Raw genomic sequence first — 14,360 nt, 5'->3', positions numbered from 1 at the left:
ATGGACCACAAAGGTCAAACTAGTAGAATTAAACACAACAAAAAATAGAGCAAATAGAGCGAAAATAGAAGAGCTTTATTGCTACAAAAGGCTATTAGTAGACCCACTATGGATTCCTGATTATGATGCAATAATATTGTCTATGAAAGCTACTGTTTAGCAGAGCTATAGTAATCACATTAATGAACACAAACTATGTTTTAAGTGAGATGTGATGGCTTGTCAAAAGCAGCAAAAGACAGGAAACAAGGTTTTCCAGCACACAGCTTTGATACCTGCTATAGTGCTGTATGTTGGTCTACTGTACTTCAAACAAAGTGTGTGTGTGTGTGTCTGTGTGACCATCACAAACAGATGTAAAATAAATACACACTGACACTGATTATGCTTCTCTACGGTGATAAAACACCAACATTTATTGCAAATAAAATAGAAATGAGCTTCTGAACAGAGGCTCTTGCAGGGTACACCAGGGGAGAAAAGAGAGGGAGGTTTATTTCTTAAAAATTAAGATGAGTTACTGACCAAGCTGAGCATGAAGATGAACATGATCTTCATCAGAAACGTTTCTACTAGACTAAACCATGTCAAAGCCTCTCTCCTCTCCTCCACACTGCAACACTCTGCTCCTCTCTCTCTGAGGGCCAGAACTTTAAAACTAACATATCAACACAAAACAAAGCTAAAGATGAATCATTTGGTCCATTTGGTCTCCTCCACTATGAGGGGTTGTGACTATCTGGCCATGCTGCAGAGGACAGTCTCTGAATAATATTGTGATTCTAACGACAACTGGAGCCTAAATCAAATAACCCAAACATTCAATCTAAACGTTAGAAGATGGAGCCACATTTGTCCTTAGCAGCAGAGCCATCTAGTGACACTTTGAGGAGAGTAACCAGGAGTATTTATTGTGACATTATGTATTTATAAATAATCATATCACATTCCAGTAGAGACTTGGTCCCCCAGGTCCAGGTTCCCCCTGGGGTGGAGCATGGTAACCATGGTAACCAGGAGACTCACATGAATCTAGAAGGACTGCAGATCTCTGCTGTGAAGAACTACATTGGCACAAGAACACCAGAGATACAGAACACAGGGGAACTCTGGGAAAGCCACAACCCTGAATATAGATGACCAGCAGCCAAGAGAGTCTGACAGCTACAAAGATGGTGACTTATTCAAAAACATCCATTTCCCTTGATGTCTGATTCTCCAAAGCAAAACAAAAATATACTAAAAAATAGATCACTTTCAAAATTCTGGCCTTTAAAAAGAACAAAAAAACAAACAAAAAAACATGACATGAGAATGCTAAAAGGCAAAGTATGAATAAAGAACAAACAGATGTATGGTAAACAACAACAATAATAAACAACACACACGGTAGGCACCGAATCATCCGTCACACATCTGATGTAGCAAACGTTTATAAACTACAGATCCCAACGTCAACAACGGTTATTTCAATCAACCTGCCGGTCCCATGTACAACAACACGACACGTCGGCACGGCAACATAGGTCCCGCCCCGCCGGCAGTGTGGACAGGAGAAGGGGAGGGGCTTGCGGTGAAATGTGGCGGTGATGGAGAAGGAAGGGCGACGCTGTGGGGAGATCTGTCGTTTACTGTTCCTTCTTCTCCGTCGTCTCTGTGGTTTCTTCCTTTTCTGCGTCTTCAGGGGAGGTTTCTTCATACCTGGGAGAGGAGAGGGAAGAGAGGAGAGAGGAGGAGAGGGGAGGGGAGGAAGGAGAGGAGAAGAAAAACAAAGGAAGGGAGAAAGCGATACAGAATGGTTAACTAAGTGGAGATATCAGAAGGCCACAAGAGGACAACACTGAGACTCACTTCCTTAAAGAACCCGTCGATAAGAACATCAGACACATCAGTACAACTATAAGGTTCTATAGAGTTCTGTAACATTCTGTAGGGTGAGGGTTCTGTAGGGTTCTAACGGTTCTGTAAGGTCCAGGTTCTGTAGAGTTCTCACAAGGTCATTCTAAAGCACATGGGTTTCAATGAAACACAAATAAAGAACCACTGCCCCTCCCTCCATGCTGAGGGCAACAGAAACAACCAATGGGAGAGCAGATGAAATGGTGTGGAGGGCGGAGCAACGTCAACAAAGACACCGCAGCAGGCCTCGGAGACTACCGCTGGAGGGCCAAAGCAACAGACCAATAAACTGAAAAACAGAGAGGGCTGGGGTTCTCTGGACCAATCAGAGGACAGAACAGTGTTCTATATCTATGCTCTGGACCAATCAGAGGAGCCAGAGGAGTGGTCTCAGAGAGCTTGAAGTTGGGCACTGGGACAGGCAGGGCAGGGAGAGTGGGGGGGGGGGGGCAGGAGAGAGAGTAGGAGGGCTGGGTGGGGGGCAGGGCAGGAGAGGGGGGCTGGGAGGGGGGTAGGGCGGGAGGGAGGGGGCAGGGCAGGAGATGGGGGCTGAGAGGGGGGCTGGGAAGGGGGCAGGGGAGGTCAGGGCAGGAGGGCGGGGGGGGAGTAGGCACGGCAGGAGGCAGCACTAGACAAGCCAGGGGTAATGAATGATGACAGAGCTGATGTCGGGGGGGGGCGGGGAGCAGGGTCAACACGGGGGCGTACCTGCCCAGGTGGATCCTCTACAAGGAGGTGGGAGGTGGGCGTCGCCGGCGCGGCGAGGAGGAGGGGCTCATTGAGTTAGCGAGGCTGGCGGGGGAACCGGAGACCGTGGGGAAGTGAGTGAGACGTGGGGTGTGAGGCAACACCTCCTCTGACGACTCATAACTGGACAGGAGGAGGAGAGGAAGAGAGGAGAGGAGAGGAGAAGGAGTAGGAGGAGCAGGAGAATATATATAGAGAGAGGGGGGGAAGAGAAGAGGAGAGAGAGAGAGAGGAGCAGGAGAATGTAGAGAGAGAGGGGGGGGAAGGGAAGAGCGAGATAAGAGAGAGAAGACTGGTACATGAAGACGCCTGATACCTAATGCTAGCTATGTATAACAGCTGATGATGAAGCTCCTGAGAGAGAGAGGGATGAAGAGGTAGAGGAGGATGAGTGTAAAGAGGGGGATGAAGAGGTACAGGAGGATGAGCGTAGAGAGGCAGATGAAGAGGTAGAGGAGGATGAGTGGAGAGGGAGAGTGAAGGAAGGATGAGGTCACAGCGTTGTGGTTACCATGACGATTATCAAGGTGGGCAGGGTTTCTGGCAGAAGTGGCGTCGGGGAATGTTTCCTGCACCCCCCACCCCCCCATGGGTCATATGATGGGGGGGGGAATGGGGGGGCAGTAGGACAAGGGTCGTATGATTGGGGGGAGCGGTAGGTCAAGGGTCATATGAAATGAGATGATGATGATAAGAGAAGAAGAGTAAAGACGAAGAGGTCCCTGCTGTATAACCATAGAGGCTCAGCCATTCCACACAGACCACGCTGGTGCAGGGTGGAGGGGACCGGCAGAGGACTGCAACAACATGGTGATGATGTCAGAGACAGGGTGTGTGTTGGAGATCAACTACATTACCCAGAGTGCCAACTGTGTTATTACCTGAACATCTCTGTGAGTTCTCCCTTCAGCAGGGCCACGATGACGGGGAAGCCTATACACACCGGCACCAGGTAAAGCAAGGCAGGCTGGGAGACACATCACAACCAATCAGGGATCATAAAGACAAACACAACAAACAACATTTCATAAGTTCTGTTATGTTCTGTCAGAGTCAAAGCATCTTTCTACAAGTCTCAATAACGGAGGGGCTCCAGATGACCTCTCACCCCTGATCCCTCCCTTACCCCTCACCCCTGCCCTCTCACCCCTGACCCATGTCTCACCTGAGCGTGTTTGAAGGTGTGCATGACGAAGATGGTGAGGCCCAGACCAAAGATGTAGGCCAGGAAACTGGTGTAGAAGTAGGTCCTGGAGTTCTTTTTCAGGCTGGGGGGGGACGTTACACATGAAAGAATATCACACAACACAAGGGGAGGAGCGAGGGTTAATAAAGGGATGAATATAGAAATAGAGAGTAGTGCAACAGGGAGGGGGGGGGCTCTCACCTGACATCGAAGCGGAGGAGTAGAGCGATGAAGATGCCTGAGAAAATAAAAATAACACATTCACCAGAGTATAGAACCTTGTGTTCTAGGGTTCTATAGAGCTTCACTGTGTTCTAGGGTTCTAGACAGCTTCACTGTGCTCTAGGGTTCTAGACAGCTTCACTGTGTTGTAGGGTGCTAGAGAGCAGCTAGATCTGCTGCTGCGATAGATTACGCCCTCTAGTGGCTGATGCAGGGAGGGACACTAGACTGGTAGTATTATGATCTGGCCAGTGACTGCATTAGATCAGTACATTTGACAATTTTTTGTGGTAACATACGAACAGACAGAGACCGATTCACAGGGTTAGGGTTACACTGATTTTCTATCATTTCGGAATGTGAGGCTGATGCACATCTTCGGTGCATTATCAGAGGAATATGTGCCGATATAGATATTTCTGTAAAAGGCCAATATCGGCCGATAATATCGGTGCTCCGATATATCTGTCGGGCTGTAATCATCTGTGTGAGGTTTCCTCTGATATCTGAAGACAATATATGAAAGACGTATTCCTGCTACATCTGTGTGTGAATAAGATGATGTGGTGAGGTTGAGGTGTCTCTACCTGGAATGACAATATCTCCCAGTCCCAGCATGGCGAAGTTACTGGCCCCCAGCCCCCTCTCCAGCAGGTCCTGGGGAAACACCACTGTGGGGGTGGACAGGGGGAGGGAGGGTGTCATTGATCTAACATGTTATCTGCAGGCCAGCAGCAGAATCCAACATTGTTACCACAGACACAAATGTGATAGACAGCTTCTCCATGACAACCATCTCTCTAACCAGATTAGACAGACCATAATACAACCTCTACTTACACTTGATGGGCGCCTCGAATGACTTGGCCACGGTTACCATGACATTAGTGCCAAACACCTGCAGATGAGAAAGGTTATGATGAGTCACCCGAGTCAATCATATTATGGTCTGGTCACCCAGTTCAAGAGGCTAAACCAAACACATCCACAGGATCTGAGAATAACTCTTTGAATCAATACTTCACAATATCATGTTGTAGTACTGCAGGTGTGTACAGGTGTGTAGTTTCAGGTGTGTAGTTTCAGGTGTGTGTATGGGGTGTGTGTGTGTGTGTGTATGTATAGTAGGGTGTTTGCGTGTGTGTGTGTGTGTGTGTAGTATGTAGTAGGGTGGGTGTGTGTGTCTCACCCAGAAGACGTCGTAGATGAACAGCCCCCCCAGCAGGATACAGCCAGTACTGACGTTGTTCAGGTGCAGAAGCTCCACCCCATTGAGGGCGAACGCCAGCCCAAACAGGTTATTGGCTATCCAGTGCTGTGACATCACAAAAAATAACATCCTTAACACAAACACAGGACATCAAACACGTTGTTGTGAAACAAATAGTATGGTACTTATTGCTGTGTTAACATTGGGGTTTGTGACCTTTGCAGATAGACACACAGACAGACAGACAGACAGTACCTTTTTGAGGATGTACCAGACCCCCACCACACTGCTGATGGCCAGACAGATCAGGTCCTTGGTGTCAAACTCATAGTTGACAATCTCTGAGAGAGGGAGAGGAGGAGGAGGAGGAGGAGAGAGTCATCACTGACAGTTCTAATCCAGTTGCTTATGTTTTTAGGTTATTTTCTATCCTACTAATGTTAGCGTTGTGTTCCGAGGGTTAGCTTCTGATTCCACTTTTTCGTTGCCGATACCGATTCTCTGAACTGAGTATCGCCCAATACCGAGTACTGATCTGATAAAAGGCTCTTTTTTATGTGAAATGCTGCTGCCACCCCTCCAAACACTCGCCTGGCAAATTGTGCAACAAGCAGTTTTACTGGTGTCGGTCTCAAGCGTGCAGACTGCATGGTTGTTGTTGCTGTCACCGTACTTGCGTGTCATCTCAGCTGTGCAGCAGTGAGTCAACGACGCAAACAGCTTTCACAACGGCTTGCGTCATGGCCCTGCTACATAGCATTCCCCATCTCTGTTTCCCGATCCAGCATTTTAGATCAATATCGGCCTGATAGCGATGCACCAATCTGATACTGTGTATCTCTAGTTCCTGCATTAGCATGCTAGCTAGTTCTCGCATTAGCATGCTAGCTAGCTCTAGTTCCTACATTAGCATACTAGCTAGCTCCACCACTCTGCCGCTCACACTCACCTTCCTTGGCCTCCCCTGAGCCCTGTGTGAACAGCAGCTGGTACTGCTTGTTAGGCAGAGAGGCTGGGAAGATCCTGTTCATGAACGGACTGGTGGAGGAGGGGAGGGAGAGAATAATTTTAATCATGGTCTATAAAAGCTCACACCCAGTGATACGTGTGACACAGTGAGAGTGTGTAGAGTGGTGTGAGTGTGAGAGCCTCTCTCAGCTCGTGTGTGTGTTTGTGTGTGTGTGTTTGTGTGTGTGTGGTGTACCTCATGGTGTGTGACAGAGCCAGGATCCCGAGGACGAAGAAGTACATGGAGAGCAGCATGTTGATGTACTCCTGAGAGAAGACCTGGAGGAGAGGATAGAACAGGAGGCACATGACGTTAACACTCTCCTCCACCTATTAATAAACTACCACACACACACACACACACGCACCTTACTCTAGATTCCAGAGCTAGAATTAGAACCAGCCACTCTACAGTTCTACGCTGTAACTCTGTACTAGTTCATGTAGCTGCATATCACCAAGCACCATGGAGTCAGGAGTGTGATGTCTGGGGCTAGGGCTTGATGTCAGGGACTTGGGTTTGAATCTAGGGTTTGACATCTGGGCTAGGGTGTGATGTCAGGGACTAGGGTTTGATGTCAGGGGCAAGGGTTTGAATCTAGGGTTTGATGTTTGGGCTAGGGTGTGACGTCTGGGGCTGGGGTTTGATGTGGGATTCCAGTGATCTCTGGTAGTGTGTGTGTGTGTGTGTGTGTGTGTGTGTGTGTGTGTGTGTGTGTGTGTGGTGCTCACCTTGAAGAACAGGTAGAGGCCGAAGAGGGTGCAGCTGGCGATGATGGGGAAGCGTGCCGCGTCTCGACTGGTGATGGTCTCTGGCATGTCTGAGGGATTCTGGGACAGGAGGACAGCAGAAAAAACACTCTAACACTGAAGGCATAGACATGTTACCATAGCAACTCAAATGCACATGGCCAAAGCTCTCTTCAGAGAGAGAGACTTTGAAGGTATTCAGCCAGGCAGGAAAACACATCAAACCTTCTATTATACCCGAAATAACCTACTATTTATGGGCATTTCAAGATAAAAAAAAATGAAGAAAAAAGAAATCTGTCATAATTTAAAGTGGCTTATTACTAAATAAAATTCCAGTTCATCGTGAGAAGTCAGGTTGGGGTCTGGTGACTGCAGAAAGCAGGTGTGGTGTCAGGCTGAGGGCCTGGTGACTGCAGCCTCCCAGGTAGGTCAGGCTGGGGGCCTGGTGACTACAGCCTCCCAGGCAAGTGTGGTGCTCCTGTCCCAGTAGAGATGAGAGGCAGATGATGAACAGACCTGCCCTAATGAGAATGTCTACCAGGGGAACCCCACTAACTGGGTCAGAACAGGGTTGATTGAGCTGCAGGAGCCAGAGAGGAGTCATTCTACCTGCTTCTACAGACCACATAGGCCTACAGCAGAGAGGGGCATCCAACTTTATCTTTAGCAGTGTTGCACTCTGCAGTAGTGTTGCACGATATACCTGTTCTACAAAAGTATCATAATACCCTGCTTTTTTTTCTCACCAGAAATGCCTGACAAAGTATTTACTTTGAGCCGTGCGGAATATTATCTTATAAGTGTAATTTGTCCATGTGCTCACAGGGTCGGCGGGCAGTGCGCTCTACATGCATAGTGGGCGTGTTTGGCTGGGAAAGACAACGCTAAACAATCACACCCACGGCGTTGACAAGGAGGAAAGAGAAGGTTGGAAGCCGCAAGTGTCGATTCTGGCCGTCCCAAGCTTGATAAAAAGGATGCCAGAAGTGAAATCTTGCATTACTTTGCTTATAGAGCCAATGATGACGGCGAGCCAACCGAAACCACAAAGCCTATTTGTAAAACATGTTACAAGGCCATGCAGTCAAAGGGAGGAAACAAGTCACATTTAGCCAAGCATCTTTCCAATAAGCATCCCAACCTCTTCAAGGAGTTCAAATCAGGACAGGTCAGCGAATAGGTCTGACACGTAAGGATATGAAAATAAGAATTTCCATGTTCTGTTATTTAATAGGATATTCTTTTACTTTGCCTGATGTTTTTTTGGTTGCCATAGTATCGTTTGAGAATCGAAATCGTGATACTTAAACTGGTCTGACAACACTACTCTATAGCACAAACAATCTAGGGCTACACACACACGCCTAGGATGAGCCCACACCTAAATGGTCCAACACCGACATGAAGTGACAACTCACACAGATGAGGAACACACACAGTCCTGAAGCAGCGTTCAGACTGCCATTGACGAATGGAGTGTCAGTATGAGAAATCAAAAGTGTAAAATAAAACACTGAACGTGGTGTGTAGTCTGTGCTAACAGCGCTAATACTCACTCGGTACGCAAAATCGCAACCATTCTCTCCAGCGACCTACGGATAAGAGGAGTGGACAAAGGAGTTAGCTTCGAGACCTCTACAGCGAGAGTCTGGATCAGACTGAAATCAACCACACGGCCACACCACACAAGAAACACAGTCCACACAGGAAACACACTCCACACCGGGGGGGGGCAGTTAGTTCACAACATCAAAAAACGCGTTTAGTTTCACGCAACTCTCTGACAGCCTCACAACAGCCGACAACCCAGCCTCATGCATGTATCCTCCCTCCTCCCCCCACGACCACATGAGCTGCTATGATGATGTTATGATAACGAAATAGTTTTATTCTAAGGGACGGCAGGTGAGTTAGAGACGGGCTCAGCCTTGGGCCCAACGATGAGAACTCAACCCAATGGAGAATGGGGGTGTCACCACTGGTTACCTAAACCTAGCCAGACTCTGCGCATGTCGGAGCTGACAACAAACCAAAAGAGTCCACGAAAAAAATCTTGTACACGTCTCCATCACCAAGCTAGCTCGCTACCTAATAGGTCTTCCGACTTTGCAGAGTGGGTGTACTGTCTACTGAATTTAATAACAGCTCACAAGGTATCTATTGAACTGGCTATCTAAATTACATGCACGGTTTAAAAATAAAATAATCTAGAAAACAAGCACGCCACAAGTCAACACGTCTACAAAATCAGCTTAGCATATGAACGGTGGCAGGCCTGCCAGGTAATTCTCGGTAGTTAGAATTACCTAGAATAGCTAGCTAAGGGTGAACTCTGATAGTGAGTGAGATGTGTGACAGCTGACTGACAGGTCCGGTGTACGGCACAATCACATAGCAACTTTGCATCTTGTGCCGGCCAACACAACACAGGCGTCGACACCGGGTAGCTCGATAAAAGCTCTGTGAGCTGCCTTATAAATCACATTCATGTTACCTTGCTTTTAGAGCAGGAGACGGACCGCAGAGCACCGAAGAAGATCGGCAGCAGAGCCATGAAGACTAGGCTGCCATATGCCAGCGCGGTGCCCTCCGGTGTCGCGACAAACTTGGCCACAGTCGCGTTGACCGCGTCGGTACCGTTAGAGTCCGTTGCATTCAGGCCGTCCAGTGCGGCAGCCGAGCTGTCGCTGGGTAAAACCGATCCTTGATCAACATCCGACATTTTTGTTAGATGTCTACCAACTCTAAAAAGAACGTCTTGGTTAATTTCTGTCTACGAGGACTGCCTGTTTCTCATTCATCTAGGTTCTTCTTTCACTAAGGCCACGTTTCCTAAGTCTGTCCGGGAACTGACATACCTCTCTGCTTGCGTTGGTTGGTTTGTGCTGTAAACATGTTGAACCATCACTTACCGCCGCCTAATGGTATGGATGGTGAATTGGAGACAGATCACCAGTGACAATAACTTCAAAACCAGTTACCTCCCACAGAGCGTCTGAACTGACAGCAGACTGGCACTGAACACAGAGAGAGAGAGAGAGAGAGAGAGAGAGAGAGAGGGAGGGAGGGGAGAGAGAGAGAGGGAGAGAGAGAGAGAGAGAGAGAGAGAATGCTAGCTCTAAACTCTATCTGGTCTCTCAAAGCTGCTCATTTCAACACACTCACCTCAGATCAGGGGACAAGGCTTCTCTGCCGAAGTTAATGGGATGGTCCATAGACTTGTCACTCTTCATAGACAGACATCTGGGAGCAGGAGACTCCACTCCTGCTTTTATTGGCACGACTTGTTTTTCAAATAACTTTCTGCTCTTATTCTAGCTGGCTTTCATTCTCACTTGGGAGACGTAGCTAGCTTTAACAATTACATAGGCTACTTTGATTGTTAAGAAGAAATTAATGATACAAAAAATGTATTCCATCCAAAAGGTTAAAGGTCAATACAATTGTGGATAAAAGTCCTGTTATTCATTGAGGTCATATTGATGATAATATTGTCACTGCTAGGAGAGTCAGACAGGAGGGCCCACTAAAGAAGCACTTAGTTCCAGAAAGCAAACCAAACCCTAACAGAATGCATGTCCAAAAATGTTGTTATAATTTTTAATAGTCAATATATCTCATATCTGTGCCCACTTTAACTGGCTACAATCTGAAGTTGTATCAACTCACCTCAGATCAGGGAGACCTTTGAATTTAATGGGAGGCAGCATAGACCTGTCACTCTTCATAGATAGACAGCTGGGGGCAGGAGACTCCACTCTCTCCTGCTTGACACTGTAAATCAAATAGAAATAATATAGCTTAAATACATCTAGGGGCTCTGTATCCTACATAGAGTAACACTGAACTAGTGGTTTAGCCCAGACAGAATCTCTCTCTGGCTCACCTGCTGCTCATGACTCCAGGGTCTCCCTCAGACTCCATATATGGTACTACAGAGTACTGTTAGAGTCTCTGATCCTCTTCCCAGGTGTACTACCTGTTCACACAGAACCACAGAGGAAGAACCTTCACACACAACTGATATACTGTAAACATCATACCACCACCACCACCACCTCCGACACACACTTCTAGTTCAGAGGTCACTTGTGACAACTAGTGCATCTAACTGTAGCCAACATATTTGTAGTTCTATGTCTCATGTTGTTTGGTGCTGCTGCACATGACACAGGCTAGGCTAGGCCATGCTATCAGCAGATTATAGTAGTACGCTAGGTCATATTATCAGTAGATATAGTAATAGGCTAGGCCATGCTCCATGCTATCAGCAGATATAGTAATAGGCTAGGCCATGCTCCATGCTATCAGCAGATATAGTAATAGGCTAGGCCATGCTCCATGCTATCAGCAGATATAGTAGTAGGCTAGGTCATGCTATCAGCATATACACTCACGGAACACTTTATTAGGAACACTATACTAATACTGGGTAGGGCCTCCCTTTGCTCTCAAAACAGCCTCAATTCTTCATGGCATTGATTCCACAAGCACATAGTCACATAGTCAGCAACAATACTCAAATAGGCTGTGGCATTCAAGCGATGATTGATTGGTATTAACGGGCCCAAAGTGTGCCAAGAAAATATTCCCCACACCATTACACCACCTCCACCATGAGAATCAGAATCAGAATCAGAATTATTGTATTTGGCCAAGTATATTTGCACATACAGGAAATAGACTTGGTTGAGCTCCCTCATCTGGCTCTGAGAGGTGCTTTCAGCCCTCACTTCACTGAATTGCTCACCACTGATGACCCTCTTGGCCAGGAGTTCTTCCAAGATGGGCATGACCTGGCTCACTCTCTCGATTAGGGATGACTGGTGGAGGTCCACAAAGTGCTCGTGATGATGCATTAATGATCCTTAGGATCTGACCTATCAGTAAGTCATCCCAAAAAGATCAAATTACGAATTTATCAATTATCCTAATGACTGATGTAATTCCCAATTGAAATTCATGTTCACGTTACACTTACGTTTACTATCATTCTGAAGAGCTGTTGGTGGCACTGAACTACCAGGAGTTTTTTTCATTCGCTGTAACAACAGAAACACAAATGATGAAGTGATCTTGTTCAGATGAACTCTGTCTTGGCCTGATGGAAACTGGAAGATTGTTGTTGATCCTCTTCAAAAGGGTATTGTCTGTTTAATGCATCATCACATATCCAGAACTGTCACATACATGCATGCACATGAAAATCGCGCCAATATATGAAGGTAAAACCATTGAACGTATGAAAACATCATGATAACCAATATGTACTGAAGGTGGTTTATATTCCTCAATAATCTGTGTCTCTTCTTAAACCTACTGTTAAGCAAGAAACCAACTCATTCAAATTTGCATGACCGCTAGTGGAAGTGAAATGATTTCTAGATTACATTGCAACTGAGTTCAATTTAGCTAGTTCAAAGTAGACTCTGGGATATGACGTCACATCAGTGAAAACAGAACAACGTCCATCAAAGATGTTGTAGTGAACAAGAACGACTGACAGCATCCACACGTTTCACTGACCTCCGCCCTGTCAATCGTATTCACCTCTACAGTGTCATCTTTTTCTTCCTTCTCTGAAATGTATTTGGTTTGGATATGGATTTTTAACTTTGGATAACATTTGGCTGTCGCCACATGCTCTATTCTCTAGTCTGCTGCATCTCTGATTTGTTTTGAAGTGTCTGTCAGCGTTGCTCCGCTTGTTTCGATATGATGTCACATCCCAGAGTCTACCTTTAAGACACAAGTGTGCTCTACAGAGGTGTCAACGACACAGCAATCGCGATTATGCAGCTGTGTGTCTCAGTTGAGCTAGCTGACACGGCCCAAAGACATGATTATAATAGAATCCACTAAGGGCTCATAAGAGAACTGGCTCTGAGCAATCACTGTGACACTAAATAGCCATGATATCCTCCAGGTTTCCACTCTGCAGCTGGGGGGTGATGGCCTCATTCAAGTCTGCAGGTCTGAGGTCCAGTTTCTCCCCCTCAACAGCTGGCTCTTGTTTATTTCATTCTCAGAGTCACATCCGCTGTGGAGAGTAACAACGACAAAACATGGCTTTTACCACCATCACATTGTTAGTTTATAGTCAGTAAATGGTTGAACTCATTGTTTGAAATGAATTGAGATTCAAAAAGCCTAATTATCTGCATCTGCACAGGGGATTGCCGCGAACCTGCAATCGGAATTAATTTGCTTTTTGTAATTTAGAAATGAAACATCATAGCCCACTCCGCATCTCTTCTAAATATATACACTACACCTATCTTATACACTACAATGTAAGCGATCATAAGATGATTCAGTGAAAAGATTAACACAGTATGTCTAGATTTATGTTATTTATAGAATAAGATAAGAAAGCAATGTAGCTGACGCCTGTTTCTGAACACGTTTATCATAAACGGCTGGATAGGCGATAATGCGATTTTATCCATTATCAATTATAATAACCGGAAATGTACCTTATGAATTACCAGCTTTTCGAATAGCCTAGGCTACTTCAATCTCTCCTCTTCAGTCAAGGAACGCTTTTATTAAGCTGCTACTAATTTCTCCGACGTGCGCACAACCACAACAGGTTAGAAACACTTAAATTAACTTTGAGTATGACGAAGGAAACACTGCTTTATTGGTCACATGATGTATTTTTTCAACCATGAATATGTTAAATATATAAAGCTGTTTAATACACACGTCTCTCTTATTGTAAGTGAGCCATGAGTTCAAAAGTAGGCATTACTGTTAAAATGGACACAATTATCTATCCTGGGTTATTATAGCAGAGAAACACAGCATACCCTGAGCGCCTTCATGAACACCCGAAGTTCCACATGCATCCACCAGAGGGCAGTAGAGTTGTAGGGTCGTAAATCAACTCAGGTGAGTTTATATGAGACCAATAAACCGCCAGCCCAATTATGATAGAAGCTGCTGATAAGTATTGAGGGTGCGGAGAATCATCAACGGAGATGAATTGTCACTTTTCCAGTAACGGAAATTGCGCTCCCCATTATCAAAACGGATGAATTATACATTACAAAATGCACCGCTTCAAGACAGAAAAATAGGCGTAAGTGTTCGAAATTGATTGAGTCCATCTCATTGGGTCCAAACCCAGTTTAATTACACGGCAAGAGGCCTGATGATGTCTTTCTGTTGAGAAACAAGGGAAGGTGTGACAGGCATGACGATGGAGAGGAGCCGTTAGAATAACTTATGATGAAATAGCCTCGTTATTGCTAGCCAAGGAGGACATTCTTTAGTCTTAGCCAGTGAAATGAGGTAATCACTATCCTGTGTCTTCAACAGAGATGCCGTTAT

At 46.0% G+C, this 14,360-nt stretch overlaps 1 protein-coding gene across 2 annotated transcripts; it reads right to left on the bottom strand.

Annotated features, from left to right (window-relative positions):
• Positions 1-382: 382 nt before the first annotated feature.
• On the bottom strand, positions 383-9,876 carry hm13 (histocompatibility (minor) 13). 2 transcript variants are annotated; one of them, XM_083674679.1, is made up of 13 exons: positions 9,520-9,876; positions 8,582-8,617; positions 7,005-7,103; positions 6,469-6,551; positions 6,214-6,302; positions 5,520-5,605; positions 5,244-5,369; positions 4,895-4,952; positions 4,642-4,725; positions 4,034-4,070; positions 3,812-3,914; positions 3,528-3,613; positions 383-1,701 (listed from the first exon to the last, which is right to left on the bottom strand). In XM_083674679.1, the coding sequence occupies exons 1-13, from the start codon at positions 9,745-9,747 to the stop codon at positions 1,629-1,631; spliced, it is 1,188 nt and encodes a 395-aa protein (XP_083530805.1). In that variant the 5' UTR covers positions 9,748-9,876; the 3' UTR covers positions 383-1,628. The 2 variants fall into 2 exon arrangements, with proteins under 2 accessions (XP_083530805.1, XP_083530806.1); XM_083674680.1 differs by lacking the exon at positions 8,582-8,617.
• Between the last annotated feature and the right edge of the window lie 4,484 nt (positions 9,877-14,360).

This window comes from Argentina silus (genome assembly GCF_951799395.1).
Source record: "Argentina silus genome assembly, chromosome: 8".
Lineage (NCBI taxonomy): Eukaryota > Metazoa > Chordata > Actinopteri > Argentiniformes > Argentinidae > Argentina > Argentina silus.
Note: the sequence above shows the minus strand (reverse complement) of the source record. Positions and strands in the feature narration are given on the sequence as shown.